The sequence below is a fragment of the Anolis carolinensis genome, chromosome 2 (genome assembly GCF_035594765.1).
Source record: "Anolis carolinensis isolate JA03-04 chromosome 2, rAnoCar3.1.pri, whole genome shotgun sequence".
Classification (NCBI taxonomy): domain Eukaryota; kingdom Metazoa; phylum Chordata; class Lepidosauria; order Squamata; family Dactyloidae; genus Anolis; species Anolis carolinensis.
In genome coordinates this window covers 262,019,814-262,040,217 of record NC_085842.1, presented here as the reverse complement: position 1 = coordinate 262,040,217, position 20,404 = coordinate 262,019,814, and the positions used below count along the sequence as shown (strand labels likewise).

The 20,404-nt window shown below is 36.7% G+C and overlaps 1 protein-coding gene across 7 annotated transcripts in view; it reads left to right on the top strand.

Annotated features, from left to right (window-relative positions):
* The window catches only part of csnk1g3 (casein kinase 1 gamma 3), a 91,773-nt gene that overhangs the window by 65,128 nt on the left and 6,241 nt on the right, over nucleotides 1-20,404 (top strand). Inside the window, exons 8-14 of one of the 7 annotated variants that reach the window (XM_008114066.3) lie at nucleotides 820-905; nucleotides 1,021-1,105; nucleotides 3,069-3,217; nucleotides 5,214-5,309; nucleotides 5,952-6,041; nucleotides 12,364-12,470; nucleotides 13,834-13,857. In XM_008114066.3, coding sequence (XP_008112273.1) covers nucleotides 820-905; nucleotides 1,021-1,105; nucleotides 3,069-3,217; nucleotides 5,214-5,309; nucleotides 5,952-6,041; nucleotides 12,364-12,470; nucleotides 13,834-13,857 — 637 coding nt within the window. Of the gene's footprint in view, nucleotides 1-819; nucleotides 906-1,020; nucleotides 1,106-3,068; nucleotides 3,218-5,213; nucleotides 5,310-5,951; nucleotides 6,048-12,363; nucleotides 12,471-13,833; nucleotides 13,862-20,404 lie in introns of those variants that run through there. The other 6 variants (XM_008114065.3, XM_062972139.1, XM_008114068.3 and 3 more) reach the window with 6 other exon arrangements.

Here is a 20,404-nt window from a genome sequence, read left to right as displayed (position 1 = left end):
AGGGAGTCAAACAACATCTGTAGGTCTGCACAGCCTCCACCCTTGTTTTGTTACAGTGGTACACAAATTGTGATCCTAGGGTTGCCTAGGATTAGGGTCTAATGACATTTTAGAGGACCACAATTTGAGCACTTACAGTAGAGTCTCACTTATCCAACCTTCGCTTATCCAATGTTCTGTATTATCCAACGCAGTCTGCCTCCCACCTGGATCCACAACTGTTTCTCTAGGCATCAACAAACACACAGTGGGCCAACACACACAACAACAACACAAGTGCAGCCAAACTCCCAAAGAAGTGGCAGACTTGTTGTAAAACATGATGTTTTGGTGGTTAATTTGTAAAATCCTAACGTAATTTGACGTGTAACAGGCTTTTCCTTAATCCCTCCTTATTATCCAACATTTTTGCTTATCTAACGTTCTGCTGGCACGTTTATGTTGGATAAGCGAGACTCTACTGTATTTGTTCTTTTTTTTTATTGCAAGGCAAAAACACAAGTCCATTCCCAAGCAACTGTTGTCTAATTCACTGTATAACGTATGTACAATATAAGAACACTTTAATTGAAGATGGTTATTATGAATTATATGAACTTTCCTTTTTTGCACTAAATGCTTAAAGAATACTAAAGTATGTTTTATAGTAGGAAAAGCTTGTTTTCTGTGAATTATTGACCGTAACAGTACTTGAGGAAAAGCAAAAATACAAAAATGCATTACAGTTTTATATCGCTCATATTATTTGCATAGTCCATTCATAACTTGGTATTACTTCATAAATTTGGTATCTTCAATATTATCAATTTACTCTTTCAGAACAAAGCAGAAGAGATGATTTGGAAGCTTTAGGTCATATGTTCATGTATTTTTTAAGAGGCAGCCTTCCATGGCAAGGCTTAAAGGTAGTATGTTAACCTACAAAGTTTGTCTTGTTTCTTCACATATTATCACCATTTTATAAAATGTTTCTAAAATAATAAGTGTATATTTAAAATATAAATGTATATTTATATTTAGGCTGATACATTGAAAGAACGATATCAAAAAATTGGAGACACAAAGAGAGCAACTCCCATAGAAGTACTGTGTGAAAACTTTCCTGGTAATCAATTCTGTTATCTATCTATTTATATAATAGGAGTCAAACTTTGTATGTATTGTGTTTGTGGGTTTATGTATATGTTTGTGGGCTATTTCCAAGATGGCTTCTACTTTCAGAGAGCACTGTGACACCCTACAATGACAGATCTGGACTAAACCTGCCCCCTCCCCATGATTAACAGAAAATACTGGAGGAAGTGGGGAGGGGGAGGGGGGTTGACCCTTTATTTTGGGAGTTACATAGACTCCTGCCAACAATGGATCTGGACCAAACTTGGTATACATACCCAACACAACCAACTTTACATGCTGGTGGGGTTTGGAATGAATTGGCCTTGAAAGTTGGGAACTGTAATTCTCCCACACCCAAAAGCAAACAATGACTATTTCTTATAAATAGCATTATAGAAGACTTATCCTAGGAATTGCAAGTTATTTAAGCTAGTAAAGAATAAAGCAAACAAAGACATCTTGCCAGTTTCAAGTTGGTGATCAGCTTATACATCACAAAGCGCTTATTGGAGTGATGTCTGAGGTGTTGTATATTCAAATGCTTATTGCATCTGTTTCTTCAGTCTTATCTTGATTTTAGTTGATATTTAAAATATTTAATAGATATTTCAGTGCTTTTGAAGCTACCTCAGAACTAAGTAAAAATGGTGTCATATCAAGATAAAATATGCAGCACATATATGGAAAAGGAATGAGTAAAAACATGTATATCATGCCTCCAAGCAAAAAAACCCTTCATTTTCTTTCAAAATACTAGAATAGAAAATTATGCTTTTTAATGTGAACATTTTTGTCAAAAAGTATTTTTTTCTTAAGAGTTGAAATACTTTATTGTTTAATAGGAACATGACATATATCATGAAACATGGAACATGACAGTTAATGATCCAGAAACAACCATTTCTATCTTTCTGATATTTAATATAATAATAATAATAATAATAATAATAATAATATATTTATTTATTTCCAATATTTCTACACCGCCCTTCTCCCCGGGGGGACTCAGGGCGGCTTACACAATATAATTTATTTATATGCCCCCTATCTCCCTAAAGGGACTCAGGGCAGTTAAGATACTTGTGATATTTCACTTTACAATAATATATTATTATTTCTAGTGGGAAATCACAAGTACAGTTATTTGGGAATGAGTCATATTAAGTGCAGTCAGAATTAGGGTGCATTTCTAAGTAAGCATTCATAGTCACTATAAGGAAAATCTTAGTGTAACATTACAACAGTAGTCTAATGTAAATTATGGTAATTCAAGAGAAATACGGTTGTATTTCTGTCATCACTATCCTTACTATCTTTAAATTAACGTCAACTTTCTATTGGTGGTTGTTTTTAAAGGAGAATTTGGGAACTAGTAAAGCCTTGGGAGGGTTCCAGAGGATGAAAACTGGTCACTGGACCTTTGTCCTTCTCTAGTCATTGCTGCTCTATCCAAGATAATATTCAGGCTTTCAGATATTATTTCAGAAGATAAAATAGTATGGCTAAGTAGGAAGTGCTCCAGTGAAATTATTGTGAATGACGTATCAACATGTAAGCCTTACACTGCCTCCTTTATGCATAAAGATATACAAAATCCATTTGGTTATGGAAGAACAGCTAATGGAAGAATTACATGTAAACCAGCTATTGTTGCTATTGATATATTTCAGGCCAAAATCATAGAACCATAGAGTTGGAAGGGACTATAAGGGCCATCCAGTCCAATTCTCTGTCATGCAGAAACACTCCCAACAGAACTTTTTCCACTGGATAACCTTTATGTAAATTAATAAGTTTAATTTCCTTTTATAAACCAAATTATTTTTCATAAAAAGAATTTCACTTAATATGGAAATTACCTTTATTGACAGATGTAAGTTGCCTGATATATTTTTCTTGATGGATTTATGCTTTAAATTGTTGTAATTATTAACATTTCTTTATTATTGTAGAAGAAATGGCTACATATCTTCGCTATGTGAGAAGACTAGATTTTTTTGAAAAACCAGACTATGACTACTTAAGAAAGCTCTTTACAGACTTATTTGATCGAAAGGGCTATATGTTTGATTACGAATATGACTGGATTGGTAAACAGCTGGTAAGTACAAAATAGTTTCTTTAAATGCCCATTACATTAGATTAGTGACTAATTGTCTACAGTATAGTAAGTGTTACACTATAGACACAATTGTAGAATTCAGTAAATTTTATTACTGCTCTTTGGTATTTGAATTGTTTGGTATATGCTCATAGGCTCTTTCTTTGGGCCTTTGAGAGAGTTATATTTTGTCTTCTATTTTGAGTGTATGGTGGATATTGTTTACTCACAGTACTACAACACTAGGAACTTTAAAGGCTATATCCCTTCTGTTTAGTTTGTATACTTTAATTAAATCAGCTAATGAATTTTTTACAGAAACAAACCTGAATTTTTTAAACATACAGCCCTGAAGATTCAGAACATGTGAGCCTATAAAATAGGTACATGTAACCCTATCAAATAACCTGGAGTGCTCATAAGTCTTAGTGAAATTCCCAGTGTATTCAGTGTACAGAATGCACAACTATTTAAATGGCAAGTGAGATTTTCTAACTATCGGATTATGCTTTTTGTCGTGGTACAAAAAAGGCTTAGGAAGTAATTGTCTGTTGATGTTTGGAAAACAGCCAAAGAAACATAACTGGAGAATAGATGGACACAAAATTGAACAGGTTTCAATTTTAAAATACCTGGGAGTACTCTTCCATTTCACTAACAGCAGGAAAGCCCATGCAGAATATGCAGTAGAGACAGTGCAAAAGAACTCGTCCGCCTTCTTAAGATACTTCAAGATGGGAGGAGGCCACTTTATACCGGCAGCACTTAAACTTTTTGAAGCTAAACCAATCGCACAAATGTGGCATAGAGTCAAGCACGGCCCCTTTACAAATTATGCCCCTCTAGAGCATGTTCAATCAAAATTCCGAAGATTGGCTCTACAGGCCTGCAGATGTGTCTCTAATACCACCCTGAGATTGGAGACAGACTTCGCCAAAGCGGAGGGCAGAGTATGAATGGTCATTCTCAACTACTGGCTATGCTTATCCTCCCCACATGGACTTGCCCCTCTAACCATGAGGGAAGACTTCCAGTCCACCTGGACTAAAACTGTGGCAGTAAAGATCACAACACTAGGCTTCTCTCGAGGACAGTTGCTAAGCATGGGATGGTACCAAGGCAAGGATCTCATTAAACAATGGACCCTGGACATACAGCGCCTATCGGACTTACCCGGCTCCCCAGCCTTTAGTGTTAGTGAAGCTAGCAGATGCCTCACCATCTCCATGGCATATCTGACAAACCTGGAGGTGCCCAAACACCAAAGGGCTTTCACCCTGACAAGACGCCATGCCCTCCCATTGGCTATATTGGAGGGGAGTTATCGGAATATTCCCTTCAAGGAGACATTATGCCCATGTGAGTCTGGACACACAGAAACAACTGAACATGTGCTCCTTCAATGCATGTTCTACAGAGACACTAGAATTAATTTCATTACTCCATGGCTTCTTAAATACCCAGGGTGCGCCAGAAAATTTTATACCACCCTGCTGCTTTTGGGACTCTAGCACTACAATAACTTACAGTGTTGCTAGGTTCTGCGCTGCAGCACTTAAAATTTGACGGACTATGATCGACCTCGCAAGGCAGCATCCTAACGGGAGCACTTCTGCAGCAACTTGTTGCAGCTGGGGTGTTGCTGGACTTGTAATGTGCCCCTCCCTCTCCCTCTAGTGCCCCCCTAGTGTTTTGACTGTGTTTTCCCATCCCAGGGCGTTTGTGCCCCTTTCTGTGCTGGTCATGGACCGTAATAAAGCCTAAAGTAATTGTCTGTATTAATTATCCAGGTTGTTTTTCTTCCTATATGTATTCTAGGAAAATATGCTTTACTTGTTGACACTAATTTAAACTATTTAATAAAATATATCTCTCTTAAATGTTGAATTTAAAATAACCTTCCAATCAACTTTTAATAAGAAACAAATGTCTATAGATTTTGAAATCTGTTGTTTCATGGTACAAATATATATTTATTGTATTATATTCTTTGCAGCCTACTCCAGTGGGTTCAATCCATTCAGATCCTGCAATATCTTCCAACAGAGAAGCACATCCGCACAGAGATAAGATGCAACAGTCTAAAAATCAGGTATGCTATTCACTGTTTTGTTTCTGTCTTCTGTTATGATTGTCCCCTGATTTCTGAGCTAATGATGAGTATTCTAATACTCTCCTTTCAGAATCTTCATTTTTCAAATACATTTTCACATACAGAAAAATCAAGGGTTTGTTACTGTTAACAATACATTAAGTTAGTCTTCTCTTATAAATATGAAGTATACTATTTTTTAAAAAAAATCAGTAGGTTTTATTTTGTGTTTTAAGCGTCAGATGAATCTGTGACAAAATATGTATTAAATGTGCATGACATGGAAGTAATAAAGTTTTTCATTTTCTTTCTCATACTCCTCTTTGATAATACTGGGTGTTTTTTTAGAAAGAGTAGCCCATCCCATCCCAAATGGCCCTTGGGTATTCCTGTTCTGCATGGGGTTTCATGTTTGAAGTTTTTGTTTAGTAATTCCAGTTACTCCCTTTATATTAAAAAACTTTAAACATGTTTCTATGCATTCAGGTACATATGTATTCATATACACCTGTGTATAGGTACCCATATGTTCCTGTGATGTTTATGTAGAAAAAAGTTGATTAGCAGCATGATGTGTTTAATATGTTCTGGGTTCTTATTCCTCCTCTTCCATGCATGCATAATGCATTATATAACTGGCAGTCGACAGACCACAGGGCAGCCTGGGACCCCCATCAGGCCAATCCCCATCACTTGAGAGCTCACCTAGCAGCAGACAGACATGGTGGCTCGGTACAGGTATTTTCTGTTCTTTGCATGACTATTTTCACATCTCGGAGGCACATAGCATGTGTCTTGTTTTTTCCTGAAAATTATACTTTGTAACTATATCTGTAACCATGTCTCTTTTATTATTATACCCATACTAAAAGAAGTCACACATAATTGACTTTATTTCTGCGAATGCTTGTAGAAGATTAGTTATCTGGATTTTGAGGAGAAGGTGTTGTCATGGATGACTGGTTAAATATTTAACTCTTTCTCCTCTCCTAGCATTTGGTGCTACTTTGTTTCTTAGGTGATTCAGAACCACTATAGTCCTGACAGGCTCTGAATGTTTGATCACCCACTCTCATATTCATTTTTTAATAGATTGTTGTATGAGTTAAAAGTGGTCCTAAATACCTTAAAGCGGTGGTTCTCAACCTGTGGGTCCCCAGGTGTTTTGGTCTACAACTCCCAGAAATCCCAGCCAGTTTACCAGCTGTTAGGATTTCTGGGAGTTGAAGGCCAAAACATCGGATACTGGACCAGTGCTTGGCGGCTGTGATGGGCTGGATGAAGCTTAATCCTGACAAGACAGAGATCCTCCAGGTCAGTCGCATGTCTGATCGGGGTATTGGGTGGCTACATGTGCTTGACGGGGTTGCACTCCCCCTGAAGGCACAGGTCCGCAGCTTGGGGGTGCTCCTGGACTCATCACTGACACTTGAGGCTCAGGTGTCAGCGGTGGCCAGGAGGGTCTTTGCACAACTAAAACTTGTGCGCCAGCTGCGACCATACCTTGTGAAGTCTGATCTGGCTACAGTGGTCCATGCCTTAGTTGCCTCTAGATTGGATTATTGCAACGCACTCTACGTGGGGCTGCCTTTGAAGACGGCCCAGAAACTCCAACTAGTTCAGAGGGCGGCAGCCAGGTTCCTAACAGGAGCGAATTACAGGGAGCGGTCTACTCCCCTGTTTAAGGAGCTCCACTGGCTGCTGTTCACCTTCCGGACCCAATTCAAGGTGCAGGTGTTGACCTACAAAGCCCTGAACGGTTTGGGACCCACTTACCTTTCTGACCACATCTCCCCCTATGAACCCGCACGATCTCTTCGTTCGTCGGGGGAGGCCCTCCTCTCGCTTCCGCCTCCGTCACAAGTGCGGTTGGTGGGGACGAGGGAGAGGGCCTTCTCCGTGGCGGCCCCCCGGCTCTGGAACGCGCTCCCCAGGGAAATTAGGCAAGCTGCCACCTTGGAAGTGTTCAGGAAGAGCCTGAAAACCTGGCTCTTCAAACAGGCCTTTGAAGAAGTACCGCCCACTGTATGCTAAACCCTTGTACTAGCAGTTTTTTCTGACCAGTTGTACCTTAACTCCTGACATAGCCTCAGAGTTCACCCCAGTTTAAGGCTCTTCCCATGAACTTCTAGCACCTTAACTTCCTTCTTGTTTACAAGTTCCACTCAGTGCACTTTGCCCAGCTCATTTTATGTTTTTATTGCTGCGTTTTTCATGTGTTTTATAATGATTGTGATTTTTAATGCCTTTTAAATTTATTTGTGTGTTTTTGTATTTGATATTACTGTATGCTGGTTTTATATCTGTAAGCCGCCCCAAGTCCCTCTGGGGAGATGGTGGCGGGGTACAAAAATAAAATTATTATATTATTATTATTATCTGGGGATCCACAGGTTGAGAACCACTGCCTTGAAGTCACTAAATCCTATTTTATCTTAGAAGGAAGCAGGCTTAGCCCTGGTTAGTACTTGAATAGGGGACTATCAATGAATTACAGGTTCTGTAGGTAATATTTCAGAGGATAGAACTGGGAAAATTAGCTCTGAGTATTGGTTGCCTAGGAAAATACAATGAAATTATTGGGGTCACCATAAGTTGATCTGCAGCTTGATGACATTTGTGCACAAACACATGTTAAAATGTATTTCCCACTTGGAGAGAAATGTCCCAGACATTTCTTCACTGGTATGACTGTTAGGCTCAGTGGAGGGAAAAGCTCCCTTTGGAGCCAGTGCAGAATAAAGGAGGTGGCATTCATTGTATAGAAAAGTGAAAGGCTTAAGTTGCATTGTGCAATCTTTTCATTAAAACGGTTTCCTTTTAGCTTCTAAAATCCTTTTCAAGACTAATTGCTGAAGAGAGAACAGCTTCATCTGCATGAGCGTATTTATATGTGTGGGAGTGGAAGAAAATGGGGAAAAGACATTTGTTTTTACACCATTCATGTTGGTGTAGAACACTGCTTCTTAAACTGTGGTTCCTGACCCCAAATGGGGTTCCCTTATTTCAGTGTTGGGGTCCTGAAAAATTTGGCAGCAGTGTAAAAGTTTTCTAAACATCACCTAATGGCTGTTTTAGACATAAATCTGTTGTGCAGCATTTACAGTGGACTCTGCAGAAGATGCTTCAGCTATACCTCATAAAAAGGAAAATCAGCCTGTTTAGCAAACTTTTTAAACAGTAAATGTTTCATTTTATATCTGTTTAATATACTGGAGTGACATAAAATTTCTCAAGCAAAAAGGGGTCCCGAGTGGGAAAGTTTAAGAAGCTCTCATATAGACCATGACCTCAGTAATAGCTTTCTTATAAGTGATGCTTAACTGCTTCAGAATCACTGAGATGTTTGCATATGGTGTAATGAGTGAATGTTTCATTCTCAACAGATAATCTCTGTCCTTGCCTATAGATATACTTTTCTTCAGTTGACCATGTATCCATCTTTTCTTTCCTCCATCTTAAGTCCTGACAGTTCAAATTTTTGAGATTACAGTAGAGTCTCACTTATCCAACACTCACTTATCCAACATTCTGGATTATCCAACACATTTTTGTAGTCAATGTTTTCAATATATCGTGATATTTTGGTGCTAAATTCGAAAATACAGTAATTACTACATAGCATTACTGCGTATTGAACTACTTTTTCTGTCAAATTTGTTGTATAACATGATGTTTTGGTGTTTAATTTGTAAAATCATAAACTAATTTGATGTTTAATAGGCTTTTCCTTAATGCCTCCTTATTATCCAACATATTCGCTTATCCAACGTTCTGCCGGCCTTTTTATGTTGGATAAGTGAGAGACTACTGTATCTCAAATGGGCCTAATGTTGATATCAGAAAATCTGAGTCTGATAAATAAATTATGAAAAGTTGGTCTGGGTAATATTCACTGATATTTTTGTTGCTGTCTGAAATAGCATTGAAATAGTATTGAAATGGCATTTTTGATTTGCAGTGAACTGTTATTACTCTCATGAGGTAAAAGTTATTGTCTATTAAATTGTTTTGTCTGTCTTGAAACAAGAAATGTTTGACCACTCTGTGGCCTGCTTCTCCTATTGCTTAGGGGGGCATTTGACTGCCATGGCCTGTGGTCCTGGAATGGGTGGGTATTTGTGTTGACCATTAGAGCAGTAAAATATTTCCTCTTAGAGCTGTAGGAAGCGTACCTCTACATTACAATTAGTAACGTGGTCTTCCTACTAGGCACCGCTGTGGCATACTGGAGCATGGAACTCTACACCTTTAAACATAAGCTTTATCTCTGCTCCTGCAGACGATGAGGTACTAGAGATTCTCATTGATGAAGGGAAAGCAATGTAAGCTAAGAAGTGTGTTGACTATTGGAAATGGAGGAATAGATCGTACTGTTCCTTCAGAAAGTCTCTTCTGACAATGAGGAAATTAGCCTGCATTATTAGGTTTGTCAGTTGCAGAGTAACTGAAATTAACTGAAAATGGAAAGATTTGACTTTGTATTATCAAAATAGTTGTCATTTTGTCTATAAATTAAGTAAGTTCAAAAATTAAAGCAGCCTGTTGGTAGTGATTATGGTTTTTAAAAGTATTTCAGATACGTGGTTATAGAGTTTGAGGAATCTCTCCTTGGTTTTATTCTCCAACTTCAGATTCCATTAAAGAAAATGAGTGATTCAGGTTGTGAAAAGAGATTAGCTTGTTCTCTAAGAATAGTTGACTTGTCAAAATATATTTCCTACCATCCATTTTCTCTTTTTCTTTCTGAAAACAACATACTGTTCATTGTTGTGTTTCACTTCTAGCCTCCTCCATTCTAGCCTGCTCTACAAAAGTTTGTCTTAGTTCCTGAAAATGTCAACTAATGAATTGTCTCTTTCACAGTGCTTGCATTACTTACAACTTGAATTGCAGTAAATTGCAATGCTTATAAAAGGTTTCTTTAATCAGAGTTTTTCTTTTCCCTCTAGCATATTACTCAGAAGTCATATAGCTTATTGAAGGGAACTTTCACTTCGATCAGGCTCCCTAATCATTTTTGTAACTTACATTTCAGAGTTGGCTATTGTTTGAAGGTGCCCCCTCCTCATTAGCTTGATTTGCTTAAGTAGTTTCTCTATATTCATTGACCTAAGGGCAATATTTAAAGACATGTACAGTATTAGCAATCTTTCTTTCATTCAATAGATTGTATTATAAGGAATTTAACAGTAATTTATGTGAACATGTGCTGGAATGCCCAAATGCTAGTGAAGGGTTGCAAGAACTAGTTGTTCAGGGATGTTTAAAATGGATATATCGTATATACCCATGTAGAATTTGACCACATTTAGAAGTCGAGGGGACGTTTTGAGCCCAAAATTATGACCATGGATAGGTCAAGGGTCATTCTCTGGAGATGGGAAAGCAGAAACACCATCTCGGGCGGGGCAGCTCTCCGCAGCCACTGCTACCATTTTCCTACCCAGTCATTCAACAAGGCTAGAAGTAGCACATAGCAGAAAGAGTGGAGTAGGTTGGTACTTTTATTAGGTTCTTCCTGGACAGATTGAGCAATTGCCTGTCACCATTCTACTCAGAGAAAGGGATGGTTTATTTTTTGGATAAGTGTTGAGGTGCAGTACTGACATTGACCTGTGAGTAAGTTGACTCAGTTTTTTAGGGGTTGGGTTCTTTTAACTAAAATTTCAAGATGGATGCATGAGTATATAGGGTAAGCATAATCTTATATGGTCTTCATAGTTTCTTTCATGAAAGGAAGTGGCTAACATTGTACATACATGTAAACCTCCTCGCCAAGACCTACTTTTAAAAACCCAAAGTTGTGTTATAAGATTTATTTGAAAGTTTTTGTAGTGGTATTTTGGTGTCACTGAGTGTCTTATTCTGTGAAGGTGTTGTTGTAAAAAGCATTCTGTATATTCTTGCATAATCTTGATTTGTATGTTTTTGAAATTTAAAATACGTAATAATAATACTTTATTTATACCCCACCCCTTCTCCCTGAGGGGATTCGGAGCGGCTTACAACACTGTAACACAACAATACAACAATATAATCAAAATAAAACAATGACAATACAACAATAAACCAATAACCAATTTAAATAGAATCAATACAAGTAACTATGGGATTAAATAGGCAATGATGTTCATCCCACCCTACCAACTCCCCCCTCAGAATGTTTTCCAGATCTTTATAGTACTGATAGGTATATAGCAATCAAATACTTTTACACAGTAATAAAACCCAGCATCTCTTGCTTCTTATGTGGGGTCTGAGAAGATATCAAAGAATAAAACACTTTGAATGGTTTAATGGTTTTCAACTGGGAATTTAATACTGGTTATATTTAATTCTGTTTTAAAGTTCGTATATTTATATTTTTAAAATTATTATGCTGATGCTATTATGTTAAGCCATTTTTAGTTCCCTCTGGGTATAAATAAATATAATAATAATAATAATAATAATAATAATAATAATAATAATAATAATAATAATAATAATGAAGTACTTGTTTCTGTTCTATTACTTGTCATTCCATTTATCCTTCATTCATATTTTTTAATCAAAATTAGACTTTATAGGATAACCCTCACTATACTATGATTCATAGTAACTTCATTATTGTGTACTACAATTGAAATGTGCTATGTACAGCTCTCTGTCTTCACATATGATAAGATCCTGTTCTCATATTAATAGCTGGCACTGCTATTTTTTGTGAATTGTAAGTCTAAGTATGGCAGTGTTACCAGTAATAGACAGTAATTCTATGCACAGCTATTCAAAAGCCTGGTTTAGGTCATTGAGACTTCTTCATAAGTGTGTGTAGGATTACAGCTGTATCCCTCCCCTTTAAGCTGTCACTTTTTTATAGATAGGATTTTCTACAAGCAGTTGGAGAAATATTAGCATTAGAAATGCATGAGGCTTGGGTAGAAATATAGTTATAATCAAAATAACATTAATACACTAATCACAGCTCTTTGGTTTGCTGTCAGACAAATATTGCAGCAAATCTCAACATTTACCATTGCTTAATTTTTGAAATTATCTGTAATTTCAGGTTGTTAGTTCAACAAATGGCGAACTTAACACTGATGATCCTACTGCAGGCCGTTCAAATGCACCTATCACAGCGCCTGCGGAAGTAGAAGTAATGGATGAAACCAAGTATGTATTGATTTAAATTAAGTAACTTCTACAATGACAGCATATTTTAAGATGCCAATGCTAACAGTTACTATTTTATTCTTGCTGTTTTTGTTTTTAGTGGTAATAAGTAAGTCATATAAGCAGCGTCAGGTTTTTAGAAAAAGAAAAATAGAAGCTTGTCATTTCTAAGAAAAGTATTTTCTTCAAACAAACAAAAAACTCAAACAATGTAATTTCTACCTCCCCAAGAAGAAGTGCTAATCTTACACAGGTCTCACATAGCACTATAATATTTTGTCTTGTATACTTTTATTAATTGTACACACAGTTATAAACTATGGGTTACACAGGATTCCCAAAATGGAAAAACACTGCAGGATTTTTGTTGCTGAAAATTGACAGTATTGTGATCCTACCCACTTGATGTATTGTGCCACCTCATTCTGTGAGCTGTTTAAATCAGAGTTGTTTCTAGATTGACATAAAGGATGACTAGAATGTTTTCATGAGAGATTTCAAAATAATTTATTTGGAAGGGCATGGAAAAGGAACTCTTTCAGTACTCAATGGTTCAGTTACTGCCAACCTTTATTCTCCAGATGTTTGGGACTGTATCACCAAGGATTCTTGATCATTGGCCAGGTTGGCTGGATATGATGTGAATTAATGTCTAAAACATCTGCATCATACCATGTTGGAAGAAGCTGCCATTGAGCACTTTCGTTGTTCTTTGATTCTAGTATGCAGACCTTTAAAGGGAATGTCAGGCATCAATTTCTGTCTTTTTTACGCCCATCTACCTCTCTTACTCTCTATAGGGCAAATAACTCAGAATCTGTATTTGCAAGGGGCGATAGTAGGGTAAAGCAGGCATATCGAAATAACAATTGTGTGGACTGGATTCCATCTGAAACAGTCATGGGGAAATATTCATCTGATTTGACAAACAGTGATAGCCAATAGCTTTGATATCAATCATATGGTGAATTTGCTCCAGGTTTTAGTTTGTATCCCAACTAAAATGTTGCTGATTCAGTATTTTGGATATCTCTTTTGAAACTCTCACTGAAACCTAGAACAGATTTGCTAGCCCCTGACCTCAAAACCACCAGTGAAATATAGCAATGTGTTACAACCACTATAAATTGGCCAGGCATGTCCTTAAGCTGTAATCTTAAAACGTGAATTAAAAGTAGTTTAATATCTCCAGTGGCAACATATGCTTGTTTTGGTTGGTTCACTTTAATTTTATTGGTATTTGCTAATTATGGCTTTGGTATCTTGTTGACTTCCTCATTGCTGTGTTATATTTGCAAATGCAGCTTTTTATGTGATGTATAGCATTCTGATTCATTTCTCTCTTGTATTTTCTTTGTATTAGCTGCCAGAAAGTATTGAACATGTGGTGAGTTCTAAAGCACAGGCAGGCAGAAATGGCTCCAGAGCATTTTAAAATAAAATGGTTCTCTAGAGCAAATAATAATTGGAAAAGAAAAAACGTAATGATTCTAATGTAGCTAATTATTATATTTTGAAAGATAATAGCTTCTTCAGGAACACTTTTGCCTGCTTCAACTCTTGTTTGTTTTGAAGTGATGTAGTCTTGGTGCATTGTTATTTAATATATCTAAATGTGTGCTTTAATATCAATGTAATTATTGTGCACCTGTTTTATTCTTTGATTTGCCATTTTAAGAAGGAAGTAACATATTTTAACTTCTGCAGTAATATCTCAGCACACATAAAGCATTTGAATTGCAGTTCAGTAATAGCAAATAACACATTTAGTTAAAGTATTAACTGTCAAAATACTACAGTCTGTTAAAAATTGCTGTCAAATCTAGACTTTTGAACATTCTTGGAAAGATAGATAATATTCATTTTACAATGTACATGCATTCACGTGTTATAAGTAACTAAACAAGATAAGTAAACAGTAGATGGTCTTAGAGTATAGAACCTTCCATACCTTGATAATTAAAGAAACAAGCTTTATGTAGCATCTCTTTACATTTTACATTTTCAAGAAGGTACCTAGTTTGGAGAGATAAAAAGCTACCTTAGACTCTGTTGCAGAAAGGTGGTTTATAAAACAAACGATAAATGGGACAGAGCCTGCCTCTAGGAGAGGCTAAATATCCTAAAGGCCACAGATCCCATTGGATCTTGGAAAGCTAATCAAGGTCAAGTCTTGTTACTACTTAAATGGGGGACCACCAATGAATACTGAGTGCTACTGGAAAGAAGGAAAAAAATGGCAAAACCACTTCTAAATATCACTTGCCTAAGAAAACCCTATGAAATTCATGGGATTGTTGTAAGTCAAATTGAATGCACAAACACCTGCTTCTAGGCTCACAATCAAAAATCTGTGCTACAGAGGCAGTAGGCATTACTAAACAATAAAATATACATGCCACAGAATGACTGCAAAATCATTGCATGTGCTCAGGAAATGTTGTGCAAAAACTTTGTATTTAATAACTTCAAGAATTACACTATATTTCATTTTTTCCAAATAGCAGTATGGGTTTCCATAGTGTAGCACCATCATAAAGAAGATATATGCTTTGCCTCTTTCACACTAAACTTGATAGAATATAATACATTAACATCGTCAACTTGGACTATTTTAAAAGATTTAACAGATCTTTAAAAAGAATTATTGTTAGTCTTGGATTATTGAACAAAACTGAGTATGGTTTTGGCATGGTACGTAATATGCAGTTAATCCCAGTCTTCAGTATAGATGTGATACATATGTGGCTGGGCCCTCCATTCAGTTCCACACTAATTGTAGCATTCAAGTCAATTTCAAATGTGGTACTGCAACAAAAGCATTATAGTAATCCTTCATCAAGTTAACCATACATGGATCACAATTCCTATATATAAAGGCCATAGCTTCTTTCCATTGCCATTAAATATTGCCTAAGTCATGCTGATAAATAGATAGATTTAGGAGTACACACAAGCTATTTATGTTTTAAAGAGGACTGTGGCTCTGGCTAAACTCATTAATATTTCAAATATGCACCTGGAAACTGCTTACTACCATCTTACCAGGATTCAGTTTTGGTAAATCCACCTCCACATTAAAGCAGCAGCCTAGACCATGTTAACAGCTTCTCTTCATTCATATGTAACAGAGAAATAGAGCTGCGTGTCATGGGCACACTGTTGGCACCTTACTCCAAATTAAGGTATAAAGTCAAAGTAAGACATCATGATATAAGCCATAACATCACATAACTTGACAAAATGAGTGTAAAATTGCCTTATAGTAGCAGAATATGCACAACACTCAGCTATACCATAGTCATTAGATGGATAAATATATCCCACTTAGAATTGGAAAGAATATTTCACGTTTAACTATTTCTCCAAATTCTAAAATACAGTATAGTTCCTACAGAGAAAAGCAGGATAAAAATAAATAAAATACTTAGACTTCTGTTCTCTGCAATAATATGTTCTTCATGCTACACTTGTTCTGTATGTCTACCTTTCTCTAATGGCTCATTATTTCCAAGTTGCTGTTGCTAGGAGAAAATATTCACATTATATTCAAATAGAGTTAGAAATGCCTGTGTAAAACAGTGGGTGGAATCATTGATAGTGTGCTATGCTATTGTAATGATCAAGTTACATTAGCAGTTGCATTTTTTCCAGGGCCATGCATTGGTGGCAAAAAGGCAGATGAAATTGTCATCAAGAGGTGAAGGTTGCCAGCTCCAAACAATGTATTTTGCCAGTGTCTACTTTCACATGAGTTGGGTTAGGTCATAGAATCATAGATTTGGGGCTCCAATGGCCATTTAGTCCAACCCCTCCCACTAGATATACCCAACTCCCTAAACTATTCCTCATAGGGTTTCCTTACCTTTGACCATTCTCCACTGGCTCTTAGAGACCACATGCTCTTAGAAATCTGGCTTTTCAGGGTTAGTGTAGGAAGCATTGGAGTAATAGGTGTCTTGGAGTTGGCATCCTTCTCTTTCTGTTACTTTGTCTACCTTCCATTATGGCTACTACTGTGTTTTCCCGAAAATAAGACAGTGTTTTATATTAATTTTTGCTCCCAAAGATGTGCTAGGTCTCATTTTCAGAGGATGTCTTATTTTTTTCATGAATAAGAATTCACATTTATTGTTGGACAAAAAAGAACATTTATTATATACTGTACAGTAGTTGTCATCACAAACCAGCATAACCAGACAAACTGAATCCTATCAAGAATTTCTTGTTACTACCATTATTTCCATGTACAACTGGTATGTACATTTACCAATCCTGAATGCTCTGGTGTTCTGTTTGGCAGGTGCTGGGCATGCTTCCAAACAAAAACATTGCTAGGTCTTACTTTCGGGGGAGGCCTTATATTTAGCAATTCAGCAAAAATTCTACTAGGTCTTATTTTTCGGGGATGTCTTATTTTCGGGGAAACAGGGTATGCCTGTGGCTTTTTCCACCTGTAGCCTCTGACATACATTTATGTTAGAGTCCTTACCAAGGAGATTTTATGACAGTATAAACATGTTAGGGAGTGGTGAATTAGCCATGAATTAATTACATATGAAAGTCTCTTGACTCTAAATTGCTATTTATGCTTGATGTGCTTCTTAGCTATATGTTATCTTAGAATTTAAGCATGCTTATGTTATTTGTATACATGTTTTACATGTGGTGTTACATTCATGTCTGTTCCATCACATTTTTCCACTATATGTAGGGCATTATTTTTTTCATTCCAATTATCCATTCCTAAAATTTCCTGTAAAGCCAAAATACTGGGCAGTCCAGGAGACTAAATGCTAGAGAGGACATAGTAGTGTGAGGTCTTACCACAAAAGCAGTGTACTTTCAACTCATATTGTTTCAATTAGAAATTGTGTGCCCGTTAAAGTTTCTGCTAATATGGGAGACATTTTTACATGGTGCAAATGGATTAGATAAGATTTACCTAGGTAATCATGAACACTCAAATATATCTTTTTAAAGAGTCTTTGCTACACTGGCTAAATGTTTCAATCAATGATATTATTTTTCTCATATTTAGCATTGTAGACAGTTCATTCAAATATCTGCACACTGAGTTAATTTTTTTGTTGTGTGCCTTCAAAAACTATTTCTGGCAATTGTAAGGCAAACATTTTATTGACTAGTTTTATTCTGAGTGGCTTTGCCTTTGTCTTCTACTAAGGCTGAGTATGAGTTGCCCAAGGACATCCAATAGGTTTTTGTGGCTGAGTAGAAAATCATAACCTGGTCCCCAGAATCAAAGTCGTCAATATTTAAATCAGTACACCAGGTAGTTTAGCTTCATACAAATCTGGGATAATGTGAGGAATTCTTACAAGTTGCATCTGTTAGTGCTTATATCATCTGAAGTGATAAATATTTGTAAAGTACAGTAAAGTTCAAACACAGAACAGCAGAACTGTGATTTGTAATTTTTTTTGTTTGGGTGCTGAAGTAAACCCATGCTTCACTCTTGACTGTCCTACCTTGTTAAGCTTGTTCATATTTTTTTGTCCTAGAACTGGATTTGCACAATGCTCATGCCCAAATGCCCAGGATAATTACCTCAAACCTGAGCATTTTTATTTAATTGTGTACCGTTCCTAGCTGTCATTCAGTGCCATTTGTTACCAAACATGTATGGGTAGGTGAAGTTGCAAAGGAGCGGGAAACTGGGAAGTAGAATATCTATATCCAAATACATTGGTGGAAATGGCATGGCTAATCACAAAATCTTGTGTCCTTTCATTCTTTTTTCCTTATGTCCCCCACCGGGATATCTCCTTTTACTTCTATCTTGGCCCTCTTTTTGTTGTTTGTTTTGTTTTGCATTTTTCCCCATATCTACCATCCTACGGCCTAGGATAAAACAACAAAACTACACATCACAGAAACACTAAACTTGGCAACACAACCCCTCATCCATGCCTCTACGTTCATACAACAAAAAGAAAAGAAAAATAAATTCCTAATTAGAGGGAGAGGAATAATTGTTTTTATCCAATTGCTGCCAGTTACAAGGCTAAACTCTGCCCACTTGGTCTCCTAGCAACCTACTCAACCCAGGGGACAGGCACAGTTAGGCCTCAGGCCTCTTCCACACTGCCTATAAGATACAGATTATCTGATTTTAACTGAATTATATGGCAGTGTAGACTCAAGGCCCTTCCACACAGCTTCCACACACCCATTTATAATCTTATATTATCTGCTTTGAACTGGATTGTCTTGAGTCCACACTACCAGATAATTCACTTCAGTGTGCATTTTATACAGCTGTGTAGAAGGGGCCTCATATAATCCAGTTCTAAGCAGATAATATAAGATTATAAATATACAGTAGAGTCTCACTTATCCAACATAAACAGGCTGGCAGAACGTTGGATAAGTGAATATGTTGGATAATAAGAAGGGATTCAGGAAAAGCTGATTGAACATCAAATTAGGTAATCATTATACAAATTAAGCAGCAAACATGTTATACAACAAATTTGACAGAAAAAGTAGTTCAGTGCTCAGTAATGCTATGTTGTAATTACTGTATTTACAAATTTAGCACCAAAATATCACAATGAATTTAAAACATTGACTACAAAAACATTGACTACTAAAAGGCAGACTGCATTGGATAATCCAGAACACTGGATAAGCGAATGTTGGATAAGTGAGATTCTACTGTAATATGAAATAATTACTGTGGTAATCCAGTCCAACCCAATTTTGCCATGGAGGACACAATCCAAGCACGCCCAAAAGATGGCCACCCAGCCTCTCAATAATAATAATAATAATAATAATAATAATAATAATAATAATAATAATAATAATAATAATATCATACAATCATAAGGTTAGGAGACACCCCTAAGGATCGTCCAATTCAACTTCCTTCTACCATGCAGGATGACACAAACCAAGCACTCCTGACAGATGGCCATCCAAGATCTGCACAGTCATAATACAAATCAAATCATAGAATCAGACAGTTAGGAGAGACCCCTAAAGGCCATCCAGTCCAACCCAACTCTGCCATTGGACGATACAATCCAAGCACTCCCAACAGATGGCCAGCCAGCCTCTCAATAATAATAATAATAATAATAATAATAATAATAATAATAATAAGAATAATAAGAATAATAAGAATATCATACAATCCTAAGGTTAGCAGATACCCCTAAGGATCATCCAGTTCAACTTCCTTATATCATGCAGGAGGACACAATCCAACCACTCCTGACAGATGGCCATCCAATATCTGCACAATAATAATACACATCAAATCATAGAATCAGACAGTTAGGAGACACCCCTAAAGGCCATCCAGTCCAACCCAATTCTGCCATGCAGGACACAATCCAAGCATTCCCAACAGATGGCCAGCCAGCCTCTCAATAATAATAATAATAATAATAATAATAATAATAATAATAATAATAATAAGCATATCATACAATCCTAAGGTTAGCAGATACCCCTAAGGATCATCCAGTTCAACTTCCTTATATCATGCAGGAGGACACAATCCAACCACTCCTGACAGATGGCCATCCAATATCTGCACAATAATAGTACACATCAAATCATAGAATCAGACAGTTAGGAGACACCCCTAAAGGCCATCCAGTCCAACCCAATTCTGCCATGCAGGACACAATCCAAGCATTCCCAACAGATGGCCAGCCAGCCTCTCAATAATAATAATAATAATAATAATAATAATAATAATAATAATAATAATAATAAGCATATCATACAATCCTAAGGTTAGCAGATACCCCTAAGGATCATCCAGTTCAACTTCCTTATATCATGCAGAAGGACACAATCCAACCACTCCTGACAGATGGCCATCCAGTATCTGCACAATAATAATACACATCAAATCATAGCATCAGACAGGAGACACCCCTAAAGGCCATCCAGTCCAA